We start from the raw sequence: 23,524 nt of genomic DNA on the forward strand, positions 1-23,524 counted from the left end.
CACAGCACCATGCAGGCTGCAGGTTTGAAAGTAGTGTCCACAAACCCCTTTAGGAAAAAGGATGCAACAGAGGTTTGAGTAGGTATGGCCCCCTTATAGAGCATGTGATGTACGTAGGCAGTCGGGTTCACCAAACCTTCTCATGGTAGTCCTGACCCCTCATAGATTTTCACAGTGTGTAGATGGTTAGACTCACTGAAGCCTCTCCTAGCGGCCCGGAATGGAACATATCTGTCCTGTGCGAATGGCTGGGCAGCTGGACAGAGCTACAAGCACCCCAGATAAGGAGTGTTCTCAGAGAGCACAATGCTCTAATAAGACATTTCATAAACTGGGAACTGAGGCCATGCAGCTGTCCTCTCTAGTTCTGGCTTCTTCCACATTTAAAGCGATTGTGTCTTCAGAATCAACTACTTGCTCCGTTAACTAAAAATTTACATTTTAAAACAGAAAAAAAAAAAACAATTTTTAACTAGTGCTGCCATTCCTCTGTCTTCATGCTGCTGGGAAAGGACCTGGCTTCCTGAGAGCTGTTCAGGACTTCAGTGTTCACACCCTGTGCCTGAGCGGGTTGTGGTTTTCTCCAGTATTGTAAGATGTTCTGTCAGAAATCAGGACAAGGCAGCTGGTGTTGGCTATGCCCACTCCGTTATGCTGAAGATGGACAAACAGTGGATGACAGCTGGCAGCTCCATCCCCATGCCCCCAGGACAAGGCCATGTGTCCATCCAGGCCAGAGTAGCTGTCTCCATAGGGGAAGTCCCTTGGGGTTAGGTGCAAGGGCACTGAACTGTGCTCTGCCTCAAACACACGTGTCACTGGCTTTCTTTGGAGCCTTTATTCCCTTCAAACCCAGCCTGAATTTCCCTGTGCTTGTTGCACACACCCCCAACCCCCCGCCCCAGATTTTCTTGGCTTCCCTTTTGTCAGAGGCTGAACACCAAAACACAGCTTCTGAGTCTAATCCGCTCTTATGCCGTGGAATTTATAAGGCCTCTCGTCTTCCTGTCTAGATGGGAACATCACCAAGAGCTAGTTGGTTCATTTCCACGACCCCCAATCTACTGAGGTGGAATTCATAAGCACAACATTTTGACAAAATCAAGCAATTCTAGCACTCATGACATCAAAAAGCTGCCCCTCCCCCAACCAAAATAGCCTTAACTATCACCCTGGCAACTACTGGTCAGCTTTTCATTCCTTCGGATGTACCTACACTGGATGTGTTAGAGGAATAGACACACACCACAGGGCCTCTGTGTCTGCTCCTTTCAATCCTCAGTGGTGTAGCGTCTGTGGTTGCCAAAGGTGGGGCTCCTTCAGCAGGTACTTGTGGTATAGCCACGAAATGGAGTATTACTCACCCTGATAAAAGGATCAACATCCCGGTGTGTGCCACATAAACATATGCTGAGGGAGAAGCTGATTCATGTTCTTATAGCTGAACATTTTAAATAGCAATTTATATCTACCAAATAAAAAGAGCATTTTGCAATGCGCAGGAATTCAAGAATGACCAAATGGGGCTAATGAATACATATGTCATAATTTTTCATGTCAAATACAGCTTAGACTCTACTTACAGATTTTATTTTGTTTTTTAAAAGTTTATGTGTACACGTGTGAGCCTGCATGAATTTATGTGCACCATGGGCATGTGGGAACCCTTGGAGGCCAGAAGAGGGCACCCCCTGGAACTGGAGCTACAGGTGGTTGGTGAGTTGACCTGTGGGACTAGAACCTAGGATCTCTACAAAAGCATCCAGTGCTCTTAACCACTGAACCTTCCTTCCAGTCACACGTGAATGTAAAGACACAGTACGTTAGTGATTGGACTGTGCTGTGCATTAGCACCTTCCGAGCTTGCTTGTCTTGAACAAAGTGGGAGCAACCAATCTCCTCTGCCATCACAGAGTCCCAGTGACCCTGTCCTTTGAGAGAACATGCAGTTAACGGTGACTAATTGGACCGACAACTTTACTGGATTAAGAATCACCTAAAACACTGGTGTAACTTGGGGTCTGTCTGTGAGGTTGTTTCCCAACAGGGTTAACGGCTTATTGTGGAGATGGCCCCATCTTGCAGCCTGGGTTCCCCAGACTGAATAAAGGGTGAGAAAAGAGAATGCCCACTGAGTACCAGCATCCGCCTCTCCACTGCCTCCGTGGATACTGTCGTGTGCCCAGCCACCCTGTGCTCCTGCTGCCACAACGCTTGTCATAGGATTGTATCCACGACGACAGAACCTAAACAAACCCTTCCTTCCTTAGGTTTAATCTGTCAGTACTTTGTCTTAACAGCAAGCTGAGTAACTGACACATGTAGTGAGCATCTCTTTGCGCCTGGCTTCTGCCACTTGTCACAGTATCCCCTAGCTTCACCTTGCTTCCTTCCTGCATCTTGTATCTCTGCCATTCTGTCCCTTGCTGTTGTGATCTGTGATGCAGTGACACAGGAGTCATTTTGGCATTCTGGTTTCCTTTCCTCTGGAAACAGACCCAGGAGTGGGGTTGTACTTTTAGCTGTTTGAGGAGCCCATGCTACCTTCTGCAGAGACTTTCTAGCATATTCTTACCAAAAGGTGTGGGAGTTCTCTGTCCCCCCACATTCTCTACAATACACATCTTTCATCTTTGGATAATATTCTGTAAGTTATGGTGTTCTTCTACTTGGTGACTTCAATCTGCATTCTCTGGCATTTTTCCCCATGAACATCTTTTTCCCATGATTCTGCTGGTCATCTTTCTTTGAGACATGCACATTCAGATTTTTTTTTTTTTGGTTTTAAAATAGAGCCATACATATTTTTCTAAAATCGAGTTATCTCTTTGGGCTGGAGAGATGGCTCAGCAATTAAGAGTGTTAGTTGTTTATTTAAGAGAGCTAAGTGGGTTCTCAGGACCCACATGGGAATTTCCAACTGTCTGTACATAATTCCAGCACCAGGAGATCTGATACCCTCTTCTGTCTTCTGTAAATACTGTGTTCAATCAGGCACACACATATGTGTAAAGTAAGATGTCTTAAAATATTTGAGTGGTCTCAATTTTTTATACATTTAATATTGACCCTCTATCTCATATGTATGTTACTTTAAAATTTCTGTGATAAAATACCTTTACTAAAAACAACTTAAGAGATAATGGGGTTTGACAGTACAGTCCATCACGGTAGGGACAGTTAGGCAGTAGGAATGTGAACAGTTGGTTTCATCGCATCCACAAACAGAAGCAGAAGGGAGGGAAAGGAGGGGAGAGAGGAGTGAGAGGGGGAGAAGGGAAGAGGGGAGAGGAGGAGAGACAGAAAGGAGGAGAGGGGGAGAGGGGGAGATAGAGTGAGGAAGAGGAGAGAGAGGGGGAGAGAAGGGGAGAGGGAGGAGAGGGAGAAGGGAAGGAGAGGGGGAGAGGGAGAGGAAGAGAGGGAGGAGAGGCAGGGGGGAGGAGAAGGAGGAGATGGGGAGGAGAGGGGGAGGAGAGGGAGGAAAGAGGGAGAGGGAGGAGGAGTGGAGAGGGAGAGAGAGAAATGCTGGTGTTCAGCTCACTTTCTGGACTTTCCTTGTTGGAAAAATATGTTGCTGGGGCAGGCCTTGAAAGCCTTATCCCAATTCCAGTTTGCTCTCTGGGCTTTGTGTTTGCGTTTGAAGCCATGAGCTCCCAGCTTCCTGTCCTTGCTATATACCCCCCTCTTGCTGTCATGCCTCTCACCCCTATGCATGCATATCCCCTTGGAAACTGCAAGGGAATAAACACTTTCATTCATAAGTTGTTTTTGGTCACTGTGCTTTCTCCTAGCAACAGAGAAGTAAGTACCACAGGGGCCGCTGCTGAGACCTGATCTTCCACATCAATGAAAACACACGCTTGTGTTTGTTCGTCACGGTCCCATTTCCTCACTTTGCTGTGGTGGAACCCAGGGCCTCATACATACAAAACAAGTGTCTACCATGGAGCTACGGCCCTAGATCCTTGCAATGATCCTTTGGATTCAAGTCTGTTTTGATTTTTCTTACAGGATTTGAAGATATTTTTATTTCCTCAAGTGGACTAAAATAAAAGAGAAGTAAGTTTCTTGAACTTTGTTCTTTCTAACACAAGAGTGCAGAAAGAGACAACAGAATCGATATAAAATATAAAACACTAAGGGGTCACTCTCTGAGTATGTTAATTCAAAAACCTGTATCACAGGGTGATTTGCCCAGGCTTCTTCCAATAGTTCTTAGCTTTACGGATTTATTTTACTTTATCGTTTTAATTAAAAATTACGTGTATTTGTGTGTAGGTTTGTGCACATGAGTGCTAGAGGCACAGGCACTTTTGACCATTGGGCACTGTGGCTGGGATGTGGTCCTTGCCAAGGGCGGTTTGCATCTTAACCACCAGGCCACACTTTCAGCCCCTCCTCATCTCTATTGACTGACCTCTCTGTTTCAGTGCTGGAGACTGGACCAAGGGTCTCAGGCACATTGCTTACATAAGTGCTTTACCAGTGAGCCGTATCTCGAACCCCCAACCTCTTGTAATTGTCTCCCCGAGAGGTCACATCTTTAAATCATGCCTAAGAATAAATGGGGTACCAGCTACACCTCCATCTGCTTAGACACTGTAGACCTCATCTGGGGCAATAGTGAACGCAGAAAACTGGACTCACGATTTTGAGGTCACCAATTACATCATCTGACCTTGAGGTGAGAACTAGCCTATCATTGTCTTTGAGGAAAATGACTTCCAAACTACTCTCCAGGGAACTTGGTTTCTATAGCTGCCTGGAGAGCCTCCTAGGAGGATGAAGAGAGGGCTGGACACACACTGTCCCAGTCACAGTATCATATGCATTTGGATGGTCTCAGGTGGGGATCCGCAAGGGCCCCCTTGTATGAAACCATGGTACCCACCCCTGTGGAGGAAGGACTAGGGGGTCAGGGCAAGGGGAACATGGTGGGGGTGAGGGTGTGTGGAGTTACCTGTCTGTGGAGCCAAGCTTCACTTTCATCCTCGTGTTTCTGAAATAGAATTGGAGTGTTAGAAAGGGCCCTTTGTTTGCAAGCACCGTACACAGAATGATTTAATTTCACCTACATGGCAGCTGCCCTTGTGAACACAGTGGCCACTGGGGCTTCTTGGTGTGGCCGTAAACCCTCTTTGTGGCTCACATCCCAGCACAAGTGTCCTTGGGCAAGAAGAATGCCATTATCCTTAACAACGGGGGCGATCCACTGCGGTAAGCACCTGTGGGAGCTAATGGTGTTTCTAACACTCAGTGGGTACCACTGGCCAGCCTGTATGCACTAGCTGAGCGTGTGTCACTTAGCAGTCACCACCGGTCTGTGTGTGTGTATGCATGCAAAGCATGTTAGTGGACATGTGGACCAAAGCTCCAGTTTATAATTCCAAGAAACAATCTTGAAAAGGCAGTTAAAAGGGCATGTGTGAAAGTTGCTCTCCAGAGCTGTGTGCGAAAATACACAAACAAATCATGCCTGGACACGAGATGGCTTTCTGCTCAGTTGCTGTCACCTGAGATGCCATCAGGCTGGGGTAGCTCCTGCCCTGTGTGTGGCAGTGCCTGCTCTTTAATGCATGGTGGGCATAGCAGGACAGGCACAGCGAAGGTCTGGAATTCAGTAATGATGTCCAGCACTGAGCTCTGCCTGTCTCATCTTTCTCTCCAGCAAGTCCATCAGAAACACCCAGAATTACTTCCAGTGACAGCAAGGAAATGCCAGCCCAACTTGAGGTGTCAGAGGCAGCAGCAGGCCATTGCCACCTCCCTGGAACTGTCCCTGGGCAGTGTACTGAGAACTGCTAGGCAGACCTCTCAGTGAATCTGCACAGGCAAGCCTGGTGTTTCTTGCTAGAAAAAGATAGAAACTTAGGGTCAAAAAGAGTTTCTAGAAGTTCTCTCTAGAGTGTCACTTGGTTTTTTAAAATTCAGTGCAAGGTGACTTTCTTAGGGCTTAGCAGTGTGGGAGCTTGGCTTGCAGGGAAGAGGGGAAAGTCTGCACCCTGGCCAGGAGGAAAGGATACTCTAGGATGCTTCTGCTCCTAGATACACTGCAGATCTGCCTGGACCTCCCCTACCTGTGCTGGGGTACTTGGGTTTACAGCATTGCAGGGGAGGAAGGGTCAGGTCTTGGGCCAGTCCCTTCCCCTCTTGAGCTACAGAAAACGAGGAGAGCAGTATTCTCAGAACAGGGGCCAGTGTGAAGGAAACAGACCTTTGCCTGCTAGAGCCCCTGAGTGGAATTCTGCTGCTTCTCTGATGTGGCCCAGGATCCTGTAGCAATACCCAACCTGTCCACCAGGTGGCACCAAACCAGAGGCTGGACATAGTGTCAATGACAGAGCTAAGACAGGTTTCACATTTCTCCAGCAGGATTTGCATAGCTCCTTCTATTTAATAGCCACTCTTCACCCCCTTCGCTGTCCCAGTACCGTACCTTAGTGCAGACACCTGTGGTGGCATCACAGAGGGTCAGGATGGACACATTCTGGGCCCGGTTCAGCCAGGTCACAGCAACCTTGGTGCTGGTGGCCCACTTCACCATGGTGATGTAATACTCTCTGAAAACACAAACAAGAGTGATCAGGCCCAAGGAACACCAGAAGATGGACACACCCATCTGGGTACAGCAGTCAGTGGGGTTCTGAAACGGGGTCATTCACATGTGGGGTCAAAGAGCTTTATGGGTGGTCAGATAACCTGCGGCACCTATCCCCCACCAGCGGGGCTGGAAAACTGAAGGCTGGGTCATGGGGCTGCCCTGCCAGTCTGGAGAGGGGTGTCACATGCTCTGGTTGGGGATCTACTGACTTCAGTTTCACATCATGGCCCTACCAAAGCTTACACTTTGGGTGTTTGGGTGAAGGAAGGACCTGGTAGAGAGGTGGGGATGTAAGGGCAAGGGGCAGGAGCCCTGAGTGAGGGCCAGTGCAGGGCATCCTCAGAGATTCAAGCTAGAGTGACCCCAAAGCTGGGCTAATGAGGTCTTGGTTCTTTTTCTTCATTCTTTAAGGAAAACATACCCAGGCTTTGGGACAATGGCTCTGTCCCTAAGCTTCGGTGAACTCAGTTTGATGCCACGTGCTGGATTTTACCCAAATCTGAAAATACCACCTCTAGGCAGGGCATCACCTCCCCGCAACTGTGCTTGCCTGCACAAGGTCTACACAAGATCAAGCCAGCCTACACTCCAGCATGAACCAGGGAGAGGCCCCCATGGCCCCGCTATTGGCAGATAAACTATCAGCAATCGAAGGCTGCCCAGGGAGCCACTCTCCTTTGGGCATAAAACTTAATATGCAGCTCACACCCTGGTGGGCAGCCACATATGCCTGCATGCATGGACAGCATCAGTCAGACTCAGGGGTTATTAGAAACAACAAGAAGGGAGGACATGAAATTAGGGGGTGATGATGTAGGTGTCAGATAACCTGCGGCACCTATCCCCCACCAGCTGGGAATGATGAAGGGAAGACGGAAGGAGGTCGTGGTGGATGGATATAACAAAATACATTGTGTAAATGGATGGAATTTCCATCCATTGGTTTCTCGATTTCCAGACCTGCCCCTAATCAGTGTCCTTTGAATGAGCAAATGCTTTGCTAGACTGATGCAGGGCTGTAGAAGGAAAAGACATTGGGAAGCAGTTCAGGGAGAGGACAAAGCAAGACGGGAAGTATAACCCTTCTGAGCATGCGGGCGGGGGGGGGGGTGGACCTGGCACGGAAAGGATGGAGCACTGTGGGGTGGCTGCAAGGCAGCGAGCCACGTGAGAGTCGTGCTTATGTGACATTGATACCACATTTAAAAACAAATGTATTAACAGGAAGCTATGATTCTAGTGAGCAATGCTGCTGATCCTCTCTCTCTCCCTCCTTCCCCTCCCCCTCTCTCTTCCTCCTCCCCTCCCCCTTCCCCTCTCTCCCCCTCCTCCCCTCCCCCTCCTCTCCCCCTCTCTCCCCTCCCCCTCTCTCCCCTCCCCGTCCCTCCTCCCCCTCCCCCCCTCTCCCCTCCCCCTCTCTCCCCTCCCCATCCCTCCTCCTCCTCCTCCTCTCTTGTCAGTTGTATGACTTTATTTTGACTCTCAGCAGTTTTCATCCATTTTGGCTGTTTGAGTATAAGTAGCAGGCACATAAGTTAGAGTTTGTTTGGTGAATCCCTATCTCAATAAATTTTCTGGACAAATGTACCTGGATATAGCATGGAATGTTTCTTATTCTTTTGACACAAACATATTTGTTGAACTTGTTATCAACATTATTTGAAATCTCCATCTTCTTCAGGTAAATTTTCAGAGTCCTTTGAGTGGCTGAAAAGCACACTTTTATTTATTTTATCTGTTTTGCCTGGTGCCTGCAGAGACTAGGAGAGCGCATCTTTCCCCTGGAACTGGAGGTACAAATGGCTGTGAGCTGCCACGTGGGGGACTGGAATGGAACTTGGGTTCTCAGGAAAGGAAGTGCTGTTCCCTGCAGGGCCATCTCCTCAGCCCTGAGTGCCCCTCAAGGTCCACTTCAAGGATGCCCTTGTGAACGCTGAGAGTGGATTTCCATGTCTCTGCTTCATCGATGACGGAGCAGCTCCAGCTTTACCACCTTCCTTTGCAGGAATCGTTCCACTGGGCCCGAGTTGGAAAGGTTTCTGATGATCTTTCTATCCTAAAGGATAGGATTCTTTCAGAGTCACTCACACAGTACAAAGGGAAACCAGGGTCTCCTTAAAAAATGCAGGCACTGGTGGGCAGGCACTGGCTGACAGGTTGGATGAGCAGGCTTTTGAGTCCAGCTCCAGAGGGGAGCGGGCTTGACTGTGAGCGTGTGGGAGGGGCACCTGCACTTTGGCTAAGGAGTTGATGCCCTCAGATCAGAGCAAGGGTGTGCTTGCTGGTGAGCGGGGGATGAATTTTTGATTAGCCCACTTGTTTGTCATAAAATATGAATGGCATTGTGTCTCTTATAGGGATTAATGTGCCATGTCACGTTTTGGTATTCTGGTTCTGGCACAGACTCTGACAGCCTGTGGCAGTAAAGGGGACAAAGTCTATTGATCTTATGACACAAAGAGCTGACACTTAACTCCAGCATCTTAAAGCAATGAAGATGTTCCATGCATCAAGCTGGGACAGAACATACTGTGACAGAAAAATTTAATTTAATTTTTTGAGACAGGATTTCTCTGTATAGCCTTGGCTGTCCTGGAACTTGGTCTGTAGACCAGACTGCCTCAAACTCATAGATATCCACCTGCCTCTGCCTCCGAAGTGCTGGGATTTAAGGTGTGCACCATCACAGCCTGGCAAGGAATTTGTTTTTAAAGGGATGTGCCTTGGTAGAGGGCAGCTTTGAGCACAATGCTGCCTGCAGAGGAGTTCACAGTCCTGCCTGGGTCTCCTCAGAATCATCATGCAACTAACTGTGCTTCATCGATGAAGCAGAGACATGGAAATCCACTCTCAACGTTCACAAGGGCATCCTTGAAGTGAGTTGCAGAAAACAGAGATGTGGTGCATTCGAGCAGATGGCTATTCAGTGCCTCTCCATAGTTTCTCTGTCATGGAAGATGGCAGTTCAATGTCTCGCCATAGTCTATCACCGAGGACCAAGAATGAAGCTTCTCCACTGTTTTTCTATCAGAGGAGTTGGATATGCAGCAGGGCCAGCTGTGAGGGTATGTGAAGAGTGGGTGTCACAGAGAGCATGCCTTGGCAGTTGTGGGCTCTGTATCCAACAGTTAATGATGCAGCAGCGAAGGCATCCATTGAGGAGGAATGGCAGCCATTTTTATAGCAACCCTCTGTGTATGCTAGTTTAGTGTAGTCAAAGCCTTTCTGTTTATCGCAATGTCCATCCATCCATCCATCCATCCATCCATCCATCCCTCCATCCATCTATATCTACCCACTTGCCCACCCACCCCATCCACATGCCCACTCGTCCGTCCATCCATCCATCCATCCATCCATCCATCCATCCATCCATCCATCCATCCATCCATCCCACCTACACACTCATCTATTCTAATCTCCACAATTCTATCTATCTATCTATCTATCTATCTATCTATCTATCTATCTATCCATCCATCCTTGCATCCACCCACACATCCACCACACACCCATTTATTCCAACGTTACAATCTAATCCATCTATTTACTGATCTGATCCAATCTAATCTAATCTAATCTAATCTAATCTAATCTAATCCAATCCAATCCAACCTAATCCATCCATCTATCTTCTACCATTCAGCAATCTAAGCTAATCCATGGGTCTGCACACCCTTCCCCCAGTCTATCTACCATCTACATATTTATCTATCCATCACACATCTACCCTTACAGGCTTTATATTGATCTACTGTCCATCAATATGTATTAAGCATTTCCTAGGCTATTCACTGGTGTCATATGAGGGCATGTTGGGTGTTTTCTGTCTTTCTGCTCTGTGTTGGGGTGGGGAGCTCACCTGTATGGATGATGTGGTGCTTTGAATAAGACCCCTTCACCCCATGCTTATATATTTGAATGTTTGGTTTTAGTAGTTAGAATATTTAGAAAGTATTAGGAAGGTTGGCCTTGTTGGAGGAGGTGTGTCACAGAGGGTGGGCTTTGAGATTTTATTTTATTTTTTCTTGGATATTTTTTATTTACATTTCCAATGTTATTCCCTTTCCGGTTCCCTGTCCATAAGCCCCCTATCCCATCCTACTCCCCCTTTTCTATAATCCCCTCCCCAACTACCCCGCTTCCCACCTCCCAACCCTGACATTCCCCTACAAAAAGGCCATGTCAAGCAGTCATGTTCTTTTTCTGCTTGCAACTTATGCATCAGGTGTGGGCTCTCAGCTGCTGCTCCAGAGCCATGCCTGCTTGCTTGCTGCCACATATCCCACCCTGGTGATCACAGACTAACTCTGAAACTGTAAGCAAGCCTCCAATTAAATGCTAATGTAACCAAGACAGATGGCATGGGGCAGAGGATGGGGTGGCTTCTGATTGCCCTGTAGGGGCACTTTCAATAGGTTAAAGGGAAGGGAGAAAGGAGGGTGATATTTATTTCTGTGGCTCTCTCCTCTGAGTCCTCTATCAAACCTAGGTCCCAGCCAATTGGTGGCCTGTTCCATCTGGCTTTCTCTCTGCCCTTGTGATCCAGTTAGAACACACCACACCTGAATCCTCAGTACTATGATAACAGAACACCAATGTTCTAGGTCACTGGCACTATAACTTCCTAGGGTCTACTAGTCCAGATCACATATTTGTAAACATCCGTCTTGTAATAATGTGGAATCAGGTTCATTTGAAGGTTGTTTTTTCTCTTCTGGAGCACAGGCATGGATAGACAGAGGGAGAAAGAAATGTGTGATCACAACTGTCCTTTGTAACACAATGCCTTACCAAAGAAAATGTTAGTCCTTGAGGGTAGAGTCTTTAACATCTCAGGCGAATTCCTGAGCCCTGTGCAATCAAGAGTCTCAAGGACTCAGCTCCCTTCTTTCACAGATGAGGAACACGGAGCGTGACTTTTGGGGTATAGGTGAAAGAAGTGATCACTGTGACTCCCAGAGAGGACATCACTCATGCTCAGTCTGGCACCGGCTTCATAACACCATCTTGTTGCCAAGGAAACATCTAGACTATCTTGGTCATGCTGGGCTATGTGAATATCCTATAGACACCTGCTTGGTGTCAAGGCCTTTCCCATCCTCCCTCTGTGAGGACGGTAGGGGAAGGTCTGGTACCTGGCTTTCCTCACCTCGTTCAGTTTCCTCCATGCTGGCAATGGCCCCAGATCCTCTGCTCAGCTCTATCTTGATACCACCCTGTCTATTTCTATTCTGGCCACTGCGAAGTCACTCACTCTGACCCCCTGGGGTCCTTCCACTGAATGCATACATTCCACGTCTGATCTTAAGTTAGTGTTCCTCTGTGGCTGACTCAGAGTTCACAGTGCCTGCTCCTCCATATCAAACTCTATCAAGACCCTCTATAAGACCCTTATCATAGCCCAAGCATGCATGGAAAAGCAGGGCCTGCCCACCTTAGTGACTGAGCACTTGCAGACCTTAAAGTCTATGATTCACTTCCCTTGACCACCCAACTTCTTTGTGATGCTATGATCTCTGTAGGTCCTTGTCCCACAGAAGAAATCTTTCTTGTTTCTGATGTAATTTGCTCACTGACCCCCAAGACTGCAGAATTCTCTCTTTATAACTTTCTTTCTCCTGTTTAAAATGTCTTTATTTTATGTATATAGGTGTTTTGCCTGCATGCATGTCTGTGCACCATGTGCATATAGTGACCATGGAGGCCAAAAGAGAAAACCAGATCCTCTGGGACTGGAATTATAGAGGACCCTGAGTTGTCATGTGGGTGTTGGGAACCAAACTTGGATCCTCCAGAAGAGAAGCAAGTTCTCTTAACCACAGAGTCAACTCTGACTCCCTGAGTTGCTTTTCTATGAGATGGTCATACACTATTGGGTCTCCTTGGTCTGAGGACTCCAGTGTGACTGTGCACTGAGACAGCAGATCTCCAAGCCTATGGGGACTTTAACCCTCGGATCACGACCTTCTTCTAAAGCCGTGGATTCCTAGGATTCTCCTTCCACCAGGCACAGAGGACATTGATGCGTTGGGTAGCTCTCTGACAGGATTCATTACAGCAAGAACAGAGAATTCAAGGGAATGGAAGAGTCAGTGGGGCCCTTGATTCTCAGTTCAAAAGACAAAGCTCTGTAGCCACTTTCCTGGAGACACAGGAAGAGACTTGATGACAGTAAATCCTTGAACAAATCTGCTGATGGCACCTGAGTATCAGGCCTACAGTAAGCACTTTGAATATATCTCCTGACTGTGAGAATCTGAAGAAGGGTTGGAGAGGAGGAACTTCTGCTTCCAAAGGAAGCTGAGGGCCAGGGAGGAGTTCAGGTGGCAATGGACTCTGGCTTTAGAGACCCAGGCCTAGTCCTGTAAAGGACCAGGGGTCCCTTTAGCAGTCACCTGCCCTCTTCTTGGTTTTGGTCTCTGTGAGTCATAGGAGGAAATGTGAGGAAGTGAGGAATCTTTAGAAGCTGGAGAAATACCAGGACCTTTAAGATGGGAAGGTGGTAGGGATACAGAGACAAAACTCTGACCATTCTCCCACACCTCGGGGCACACAGGCACGCCTGAAAACACACTGCAGGCCAAAGTCTGTCAAGTCCTGCTCTCTGCAGATGCCCTCAAAACAGTGTCCTGGTTTTTTAGCTGTGGCTCAGGGGAGAAGACTAGCTGTCACTTAAGGCCTTTGCGTTTACTGTCAACAGACTCGCCAGTCTTGTTACACAGTCTGGAGAAACCTTGTCCAGAACGCTGCTGACATACTCAGATGTCAATGCTGCTTTGTGCTGATGGTTACTCTATTTGCAGGCCTGCCAAAGAGCTCATCACTCACTACTGTCTCCTGACAACATCCTCAAAATGCTCCACGTGCCCCTGACACCTGAGTTACAGCACTGAGCAACAGATTGTCCTTGTTTCTCCCAAGCCTTCCCCCTGGAAAAGCATCTAATCAGACTTCTGAGACTCCAATTTCCAACTTCCATGAGCTAGACATTTTAGCTAGTGAAGGTGCCTAATCCAGTTGTTGGTAGTGACTCTGTGACATCTTTTGCACAAAGGACAAGGGTTTCCCACTCCCCACCTAGAATAATGCCACTCCCATCACCCAGAAGCTTCCTATCCTGAGTAGCCAGGACTGTGGCTACTACACTACAGTGTGGCACTGTGTCTAAACCAGAAAGGAGAAAGGTTGGGTTTCACACATGTGTTGGCATAGGCTGTGCCATGGGTACTTATGTAAAGGAGGAACTGGTGGTAGAGAAGGCTTGACAGTGTCAGCTGCCAGGAAACAGGTGCTCACCAACTCCCTCTGTACAATCTGGGTGTCCAGTAAGTTGTCTGAATGCAACATTCACACTCATAGGCATTTACAATTTCTATATGGCTCTGGGGGAAAATAAGGAGAGGACAGGCATCTACAGCTACACTTGTAACTACAATACATCCCTGTCTCTATAAGTAGTCCAATTTCAATCTATATCCAGATCCAAATGTATACCCACATTTAAAAAATCATAATTAAAAAAGATATATTATTTATTTTTAGGTGTATGGAGTGCTTGTATGAATTATGTGCACCACAGGGCTATTCTCAGTGCTCCTTAACACGTTTCTCAAGATGCCTCTGATGTTGGCAGGTTCCTGATATGTTTGCGAAGTGCTCCCAACACTCCTACTGGATACTCTTGCTCTCACTCTGCACTTGGCCCCTGCCCCACCGCTTTACAGCCCACAGCAGGAAGCTGTTACAGCTTTGGGGACTGTGCACTCCCATGGAGATCCTCATTGCTCTAGTGTCTAACACAGCTCATGGCACATAGAAAAAAAATGAAGGTCTGGGAGCCATGTGGAAGGATTTACAGAGCCAGTATAGTATAGTAGAAAAGAGGCCAGGCTGGGGAGAGAAAAGAATAGCCATATGTCAGGGAAACCGACATAATGTCTGGTGTCTTTCTTTGTCCTATGCATGCCTGATGACTATAGCCTGGCTGCTGACTGTAGGTTCTCCTGCTGACTGTAGGTCTGCCTGATGACTGTAGGTCCTTCTGATGACTATAGGTCTGCCTACTGACTGTTGGTCTGCCTGCTGAATGTAGGTCCTCCTGCTGAATGTAAGTCCTCCTGATGACTGTAGATCTGCCTGATGACTGTAGGTCCTCCTGATGACTGTAGGTCTGCCTGATGACTGTAGGTCCTAGTGATGACTATAGGCCTGCTTGATGACTGTAGGTCCTCCTGATGACTGTAGGTCTGCCTGCTGACTGAAGGCCTGGCTGCTGACTGTAGGTCCTCCTGATGACTGTAGGTCTACCTGATGACTGTAGGTCCTCCTGATGACTGTAGGTCTGCCTACTGACTGTTGGTCTGCCTGCTGACTGTAGGCCTGGCTGCTGACTGTAGGTCCTCCTGCTGACTGTAGACCTGCCTGCTGACTGTAGGTCCTCCTGCTGACTGCAGGCCTGCCTGCTGACTATAGGTTCTAGTGATGACTGTAGGTCTGGCTGCTGACTGTAGGCCTGGCTGCTGACTGTAGGTCCTCCTGCTGACTGTAGGCCTGCCTGCTGACTATAGGTCCTAGTGATGACTATAGCCCTGCCTGCTGACTATAGATCCTCCCGCTGACTATAGGCCCTGCCTGCTAACTATAGGCTAGTGATGACTATAGGCCTGCCTGCTGACTGTAGGTCCTAGTGATGATTATAGGTCCTCCTGCTGACTGTAGGTCCTAGTGATGACTGTAGGTCCTCCTGCTGACTGTAGGTCCTCCTGATGACTGTAGGCCTGCCTGCTGACTATAGGTCCTCCTGATGACTGTAGGCCCTGCCTGCTGACTTAGGCCCTGCACTTCCAAGATTCTTGGCTACTTCTTCCTACATTTTCAAGGGCATTAAAATTTCGTAAAATTCTATGTGTGTGCACGAGTGCCACAGAGCATATGTGGAGGTCAGAAGACAGTGTTTGCAAGTTGGTTTTGGATCAGGCTTGGTTGCAAGCATCTTTATCCACAGGCCCAGCTTACTATTCCTTGAGGCATTTGGAAAAGTTCCTTTTACACCCTACATGAGGCAAGGGTCTCATTTCACTCTCTAAATTTAAAGTATTACTTTTTCCTCTTTATTTTTGTCTCTGTATGTGTTTACCACATGTGTAGGGCTGTCTATGGAGACCAGAAGGTGACAGAGTCCCCTGGAACTGGAGTCACAGGCAGTTGTTAGCTGCCCAACAGATATGCTTGGAACCAAACTCTTCATCCTCTGGGAGAGTAGTAAGCACTCTTAACCACTGAGCCAGCTCTCTAGCTCCCTCATTTCACTTTCCTCAATGGAGGCTATTGCCAGTGTCTAATGTTAGTCTCCATCCTCAGGAAGGACAAATGAAGAAATCTATCCTCAAAATTCTATAGAAATCATAACTTTGGTTCTAATATTTAAAGTAACTTACTCATTACTCAATCAAAACACATGATTCCCTGTTACAGAATGGTAGTACAGACTTGTGTGTTTGTGTGTGTGTGTGTGTGTGTGTGTGTGTGTGTGTGTGTGTGTGTCCCTGCCTCACCCACTCCAATTGCAGGTGGGGTCAGAAACTGTAACAAGTCAATAAAGAAAAGCTGGTGGCCCTCCTGGTTCTAAAAGGGACATCAGGTAACCCCAGGCTCTCAGGAAGGGCTTTCTGGGGCTAAGGGGTTCTAGTGAGGAATGTTGGGGCATGCTGGAATGATCAGTGAAGTAGAAGGTTTGAGGGATGAGCACTTCAGCTGTTGTAGAAGCTGTTCCTTCCCTGTGTGAGGAGGGAACCACAGAGGCTCTAAGCAGGGGCTTCAGTTTGGAGACTCACTGGATAGGGAAGGCAGGAGAGTAATAGGCCGTGGAGGTGACGGGCCATGGAGGTGATGCTGGTGTGCAAGGGAAGGGATAGGTGGGAGGAACACCTTCTTGCTATAGTCAAGGACATGAGCCAGCTGTTCAAGGAATAGGTAGAATAGCCCAGGCTGGGATGGGGAAGCTTTAAGGTCTGAGTGCAGGAAGGGGATCAGGCATTCCAGCTTGCTGAAGTCTGCTCAGTTTCTGATGCCAATTAGAAGTGTCAGGTGACTTTCATCCAGCCTTCCTGCAAGGGTGAATGAGATCCTGTACAATTCAGAGAAGTGGCCCTTCCTGTGTTGACTGCTTCTGACTGACTGGGCAACTTCTAACCCTGCTACTGCAGAAGACTCTTCTGGGATCTGCCTGCTGGAGCTGCAGGAACCCAGCAAGTTCCATGCCACATGTCTGTCAAATTATCTAGATATGCAGCTTCTCTAATAGCATCTGGACCCATCTGGACACATGCTTCTGTCCTTTGTTAACTTAAGAGTTAAATAAAGTTTTAACCTCAAGTCCCTATTTCATCTGAGACTCATAATTCAACTGCTTAATTGACAATGCCCAGTGGTGATGCTAAGTAGCCAGTTACCAATATAAACATGAACTTTATTGGTAAGTGGGGTATTCTTGAGGGGAGAGCTGTGGATTGCAGGCAATACTCCCAGTCAGTAGAATGATAGCTGTATGGGCCAGACCTGTGGTCTCTGCACCACCAACTAGAGTTTGACAGATACCCAGAAGACTACACTGAAGTAGAAACTTCTGGTTTCTTTGGAAAGTCATTTATGCCAAATGATTTTTTTTATGGAGCACACAGCAGACGTGAAAGATGTGTGATGTGAAGGAGTATAAATATGATCCCACAGACACTGTGAGACAAGCACTGACCACTGGTTTGGTTTGCTCTGCTTCACTATTCCTCTCTAACGACACACATGCATTGGTGCTTAATTGGTGCATGCATTGGTTTGCTTTACATAGTACTGTTGAGCTCAATTTGTGCTAATGCTGTCATTGGAATAAACTTGCCCAAGAACTGCTCATGAGGTTTCTGGGGCAACTTGCAGTCTCTCCTCAGGCTGGTTGGCTAGATTTGCAGTTTCTTTAAGATTGAACTACACCAAGAGAGAATCTCAGGTGTAGAAGATACCTTAGAAGAGATTAACACAACTGTCAAAGAAAATTCAAAACAAAAAAAACTCCTAACCTAAAACATCCAGGAAATCCAGGACATAATGAAAAGATCAAATCTAAGAATAATAGGAATAGAGGAGCGCAAAGATTCCCAGCTCAAAGGACCTGAAAATGTCGTCAACAAAATGATAAAAGAAAACTTCCCCAACCTAAAGGAAGAGATGGCTGTACATGTACAAGAAGCCTATAGAACACCAAATAAACTGAACCAGAAAAGAAAATCCTCTTGTTACATAATCAAAACACTAAATGCACAGAACAAAGAAAGAATATTAAAAGCTGCAAGGGAGAGGGCCAAGTAATGTATAGAGGCAGACCTATCAGAATTATACCAGACTTCTCAACAGAGACACTAAAAGTCAGAAGAGATGGGACAAAGATCATACAGACTCTAAGAGAACACAAATGCCAGCCCAGGATTCTATACCCAACAAAACTCTCAGTCAACATAGATGGCAAAACCAAAATATTCCAGAACAAAAACAAATTCAAACAGTATCCATCTACCAATCCAGCCCTACAGAGGATTCTAGAAAGAAAACCCCGACATAAGGAAAAAGACAAGATATTAATCATCTCTCAACAAAGTCAAAAGGAGAGAACCACATGCACATAATGCCACATATAAACAAACATAACAGGATCTCTCAATATTAATGGATTCAACTCACCTATAAAAAGATATAAGGTAACAGATTGGATATGCAAACAGGATCCAGAATTTTGTTGCATCCAAGAAATATGCTTCGATAACAAAGACAGACACTATCTCAGAGTAAAAGGTTGGAAAAAATTTTCCAAGCAAATTGTCCCAAGAAACAAGCTGGAGTTGTCATCCTACTATCCAATAAAATAGACTTTCAACCAAAAGTTATCAAGCAAGATGAGAAAGGACACTTCATATTCATCAAAGGAAAAATCCACCAAGAGAAAGCCTCAATTTGAACATCTATGCCCCAAAGGCAAGGGCACCCACATTCATAAAAGAAACTTTACTAAAGCTCAAATCCCACATTGAATTCCACACAATAATGCCACATATAAACAAACATAACAGGATCTCTCAATATTAATGGACTCCCTATAAAAAGATATAAGCTAACAGATTGGATATGCAAACAGGATCCATAATTTTGTCTGGGGGATTTTAACACCCTATTATCAATAATGGACAGGTCATTGAAACAGAAACTAAACAGAGAGACAATGAAACTAATACATGTTATGAACCAAATAGCTACAGAACATTTCACCCTAGACCAAAGAATACACCTTGTCCTCAGCACCTCATGGTACATTCTCCAAATTTGACCAAGTAATCTGTCACAAAACAGTTCTCCACAGATACAAGAAGAGTGAAATAATTCCATGCACCCTGTCGGATCACCACAACCTAAGGCTGGTCTTCATAACAACAAAAACAACAGAAAATTCACATGGAAACTGAACAATGCTCTCTACTCAATGATAACTTGGTCAGGGAAGAAATAAAGAAATCAAAGACTTCCTGGAATTCCATGAAAATGATGATACAGCATACCCAAACTTATGAGACACAACAAAAGCAGTGCTAGGAGGAAAACTCATTGCATTAAGTTCCCTGGTAAAGAAACTGGAGCGTCCTTACAGTAGCAAGTTAACAGCACACCTGAGAACTCTAGAACAAAAAGAAGCAAACTCATCCAAGAGGAGTAGATGGGCAGGAAATAGTAAAACTCAGGGCCCGAATCAACCAAATAGAAACAAAGAGAACAATACAAAGAATCAACAAAACCAGGAGCTGGCTATTTGGGAAAATCAACAAGGTAGATAAACCCCTAGCCAAACTAACCAGAGGGCACAGAGGCAGTATCCAAATTAACAAAATCATAAAGGAAAAGGGAGACATAACAAGAGAAATGGAAGAAATTTTAAAAAATCATCAGATCCTACTACAAAAGCCTATATTCAACAAAACTGGAAAATCTGGATTAAATGGATGATTTTCTAGATATATACCACAGAATAAGGTTAGATCAAGAGCAGGTAAACTATCTAAATAGGCCCACATCCCCTAAGGAAATAGAAGTCATTAAAAACCTCCCAAACAAAAACCCCAGGTCTAGACAGCTTTAGTGTAGAATTCCACCAGACTTTCAAAGAAGACCTAATACCAATACTCCTCAAACTATTCCATGAATTAGAAACAGAAGGAACACTGCCAAATTCATTCTGTGAAGCCACAATTACTCTGATACCTAAACCACACAAGGATGGAACAAAAAAAGATAACTTCAGCCCAATTTTGCTTATGAATATTGATGCAAAAATACTCAATAAAATTCTTGCAAACTGAGTCCAAGAACACATTAAAACCATCATTCACCATGATTCAGGCCAGGAATGCAAGGTTGGTTCAATATATGAAAATCCAGTAATGTAATTCACTACATAAACAAACTCAAAGAAAAAAAAACCACACAATCATCTCCTTAGATGCTGAAAAAACATTTGACAAAATGCAACACCACTTCATACTAAAAGTGTTGGAAATGTCAGGCCCATACCTAAACATAATAAAAGCAATTTACTGCAAACCAACAACCAATGTCAAATTAAATGGACAGATACTTGAAGCAATCCCAGGGACAAGACAAGGATAAGACTCTCCCCATATCTATTCAATATAGTACTCGATGTGCTAGCTAGAACAAGAAGACAACAAAAAGAGATCAAGGGGATACAAATTGGCAAATAAAAAGTAAAAGTATCACTATTTGCAGATGATATGATAGCCACCCCAAAAATTTTACCAGAGAACTTCTACAGCTGATAAACAACTTCAGCAAAGTGGCTGGATATAAAATTAACTCATACAGATCAGTAGCCTTCCTTTGTATAAATGATAAACAGCTGAGAAAGAAATTAGGGAAATAACTTCCTTCACAATAGCCACAGATAATATAAAATATCTTGGGGTAACTTTAACCAAGCAAGTGAAAGATCTCTATGACAATAACTTCAAGTCTCTCAAGAAAGAAATCAAAGAAGATCTCAGAATACGGAGAGATGGTGTAAGCAACACCCCACGAGCAAACTTGAGCCTCGGGACCACAGGTAAGACAAATCTTCCTGCTCCAAGTGACCTGCCTGGTGAACTCAGGACACACAGAGGCAAAATTCCTCTAGGATTGGACACTTCCGGTATTTAGCGGGAGTCCCAAACCCGCGGATCCCTGCCCGCAGCAGCTCTCTGCCCCCAAACCCCGTGGGAGAGAGACCTCACTGCCTGGTCAGGTGGGCACTCCTGAGGCTGCAGAGCAGAAGAGACCACCAACACTGCCCACCCCTGCCCACATCCCTGGCCCAAAAGGAAACTGTATACGGCCTCTGGGTCCCCGTAGAGGAGGGCCCAGGAGCAGCAGATCCACTGCATCTGAGACACCGCCAGAACTTGAAGGGACCGACCGGATAAACAGTTCTCTGCACCCAAATCCTGTGGGAAGGAGAACTAAACCTTCAGAGAGGCAGACACGCCTGGGAAACCAGAAGAGTGCCCACATCTCTGACGCCAGAGGAAAACACCAAACGCCATCTGGAACCCTGGTGCATGGAAGCTCCCGGAAAGGGTGGCGCAGATCTTCCTGGTTGCTGCCCCCACGGAGAGTTCATAAGCAACACCCCACAAGCAAACTTGAGCCTCGGAACCACAGGTAAGACAAACCTTCCTACTCCAAGCGACCTGCCTAGTGAACTCAGGACACAGGCCCACAGGAACAGCTGAAGACCTGTAGATAGGAAAAACTACACGCCCGAAAGAAGAACACTCTGTTCCCATAACTGGCTGAAAGAAAACAGGAAAACAGGTCTACAGCACCCCTGACACACAGGCTTATAGGACAGTCTAGCCACTGTCAGAAATAGAAGAACAAAGTAACACTAGAGATAATCTGATGGCGAGAGGCAAACGCAGGAATTCAAGCAACAGAAACCAAGACTACATGGCATCATCGGAGCCCAATTCTCCCACCAAAGCAAACACGGAATATCCAAACACACCAGAAAAGCAAGATCTAGTTTCAAAATCATATTTGATCATGATGCTGGAGGACTTCAAGAAAGACATGAAGAACTCCCTTAGAGAAACACAGGAAAATATAAATAAACAAGTAGAAGCCTACAGAGAGGAATCACAAAAATCCCTGAAAGAATTCCAGGAAAACACAATCAAACAGTTGAAGGAATTAAAAATGGAAATAGAAGCAATCAAGAAAGAACACATGGAAACAACCCTGGATATAGAAAACCAAAAGAAGAGACAAGGAGCCGTAGATAAAAGCTTCACCAACAGAATAAAAGAGATAGAAGAGAGAATCTCTGGAGCGGAAGATTCCATAGAAATCATTGACTCAACTGTCAAAGATAATGTAAAGCGGAAAAAGCTACTGGTCCAAAACATACAGGAAATCCAGGACTCAATGAGGAGATCAAACCTAAGGATAATAGGTATAGAAGAGAGTGAAGACTCCCAGCTCAAAGGATCAGGAAATATCTTCAACAAAATCATAGAAGACAGCTTCCCTAACCTGAAGAAAGAGATACCCATAAGCATACAAGAAGCCTACAGAACTCCAAATAGATTGGACCAGAAAAGAAACTCCTCCCGTCACATAATAGTCAAAACACCAAATGCACAAAATAAAGAAAGAATATTAAAAGCAGTAAGGGAAAAAGGTCAAGTAACATATAAAGGCAGACCTATCAGAATCACACCAGACTTTTCGCCAGAGACTATGAAAGCCAGAAGATCCTGGACAGATGTCATACAGACCCTAAGAGAACACAACTGCCAGCCCAGGTTACTGTATCCTGCAAAACTCTCAATTAACATAGATGGAGAAACCAAGATATTCCATGACAAAACCAAATTTACACAATATCTTTCTACAAATCCAGCACTACAAAGGATAATAAATGGTAAAGCCCAACATAAGGAGGCAAGCTACACCCTAGAAGAAGCAAGAAACTAATCGTCTTGGCAACAAAACAAAGAGAAGAAAAGCACACAAACATAACCTCATATCCAAATATGAATATAACAGGAAGCAATAATCACTATTCCTTAATATCTCTCAACATCAATGGCCTCAACTCCCCAATAAAAAGACATAGATTAACAAACTGGATACGCAACGAGGACCCCGCATTCTGCTGCCTACAGAGTGAAAGGCTGGAAAACAACTTTCCAAGCAAATGGTCAGAAGAAGCAAGCTGGAGTAGCCATTCTAATATCAAATAAAATCAATTTTCAACTAAAAGTCATCAAAAAAGATAAGGAAGGACACTTCATATTCATCAAAGGAAAAATCCACCAAGATGAACTCTCAATCCTAAATATCTATGCCCCGAATACAAGGGCATCTACACACGTAAAAGAAACCTTATTAAAGCTCAAAATACACATTGCACCTCACACAATAATAGTAGGAGATTTCAACACCCCACTCTCATCGATGGACAGATCATGGAAACAGAAATTAAACAGAGACGTAGACAGACTAAGAGAAGTCATGAGCCAAATGGACTTAACAGATATTTATAGAACATTCTATCCTAAAGCAAAAGGATATACCTTCTTCTCAGCTCCTCGTGGTACTTTTTCCAAAATTGACCATATAATTGGTCAAAAAACGGGCCTCAACAGGTACAGAAAGATAGAAATAATCCCATGCGTGCTATCAGACCACCACGGCCTAAAGCTGGTCTTCAATAACAATAAGGGAAGAACGCCCACATATACGTGGAAGTTGAACAATGCTCTACTCAACGATAACCTGATCAAGGAAGAAATAAAGAAAGAAATTAAAGACTTTTTAGAATTTAAT

At 45.5% G+C, this 23,524-nt stretch overlaps 1 protein-coding gene across 7 annotated transcripts in view; it reads right to left on the reverse strand.

Annotated features, from left to right (window-relative positions):
- The window catches only part of Dpp6 (dipeptidyl peptidase like 6), a 919,475-nt gene that overhangs the window by 71,429 nt on the left and 824,522 nt on the right, over positions 1–23,524 (reverse strand). For all 7 annotated transcript variants that reach the window (XM_017592501.3, XM_017592503.3, XM_017592504.3 and 4 more), the window contains exons 11-12: positions 6,437–6,560; positions 4,961–4,999 (exon numbers count right to left, since the gene is read on the reverse strand). In XM_017592501.3, the coding sequence (XP_017447990.1) occupies positions 4,961–4,999; positions 6,437–6,560 (163 nt within the window). The remainder of the gene's footprint in view (positions 1–4,960; positions 5,000–6,436; positions 6,561–23,524) is intronic.

Source organism: Rattus norvegicus, chromosome 4 (genome assembly GCF_036323735.1).
Source record: "Rattus norvegicus strain BN/NHsdMcwi chromosome 4, GRCr8, whole genome shotgun sequence".
Classification (NCBI taxonomy): Eukaryota; Metazoa; Chordata; class Mammalia; order Rodentia; family Muridae; genus Rattus; species Rattus norvegicus.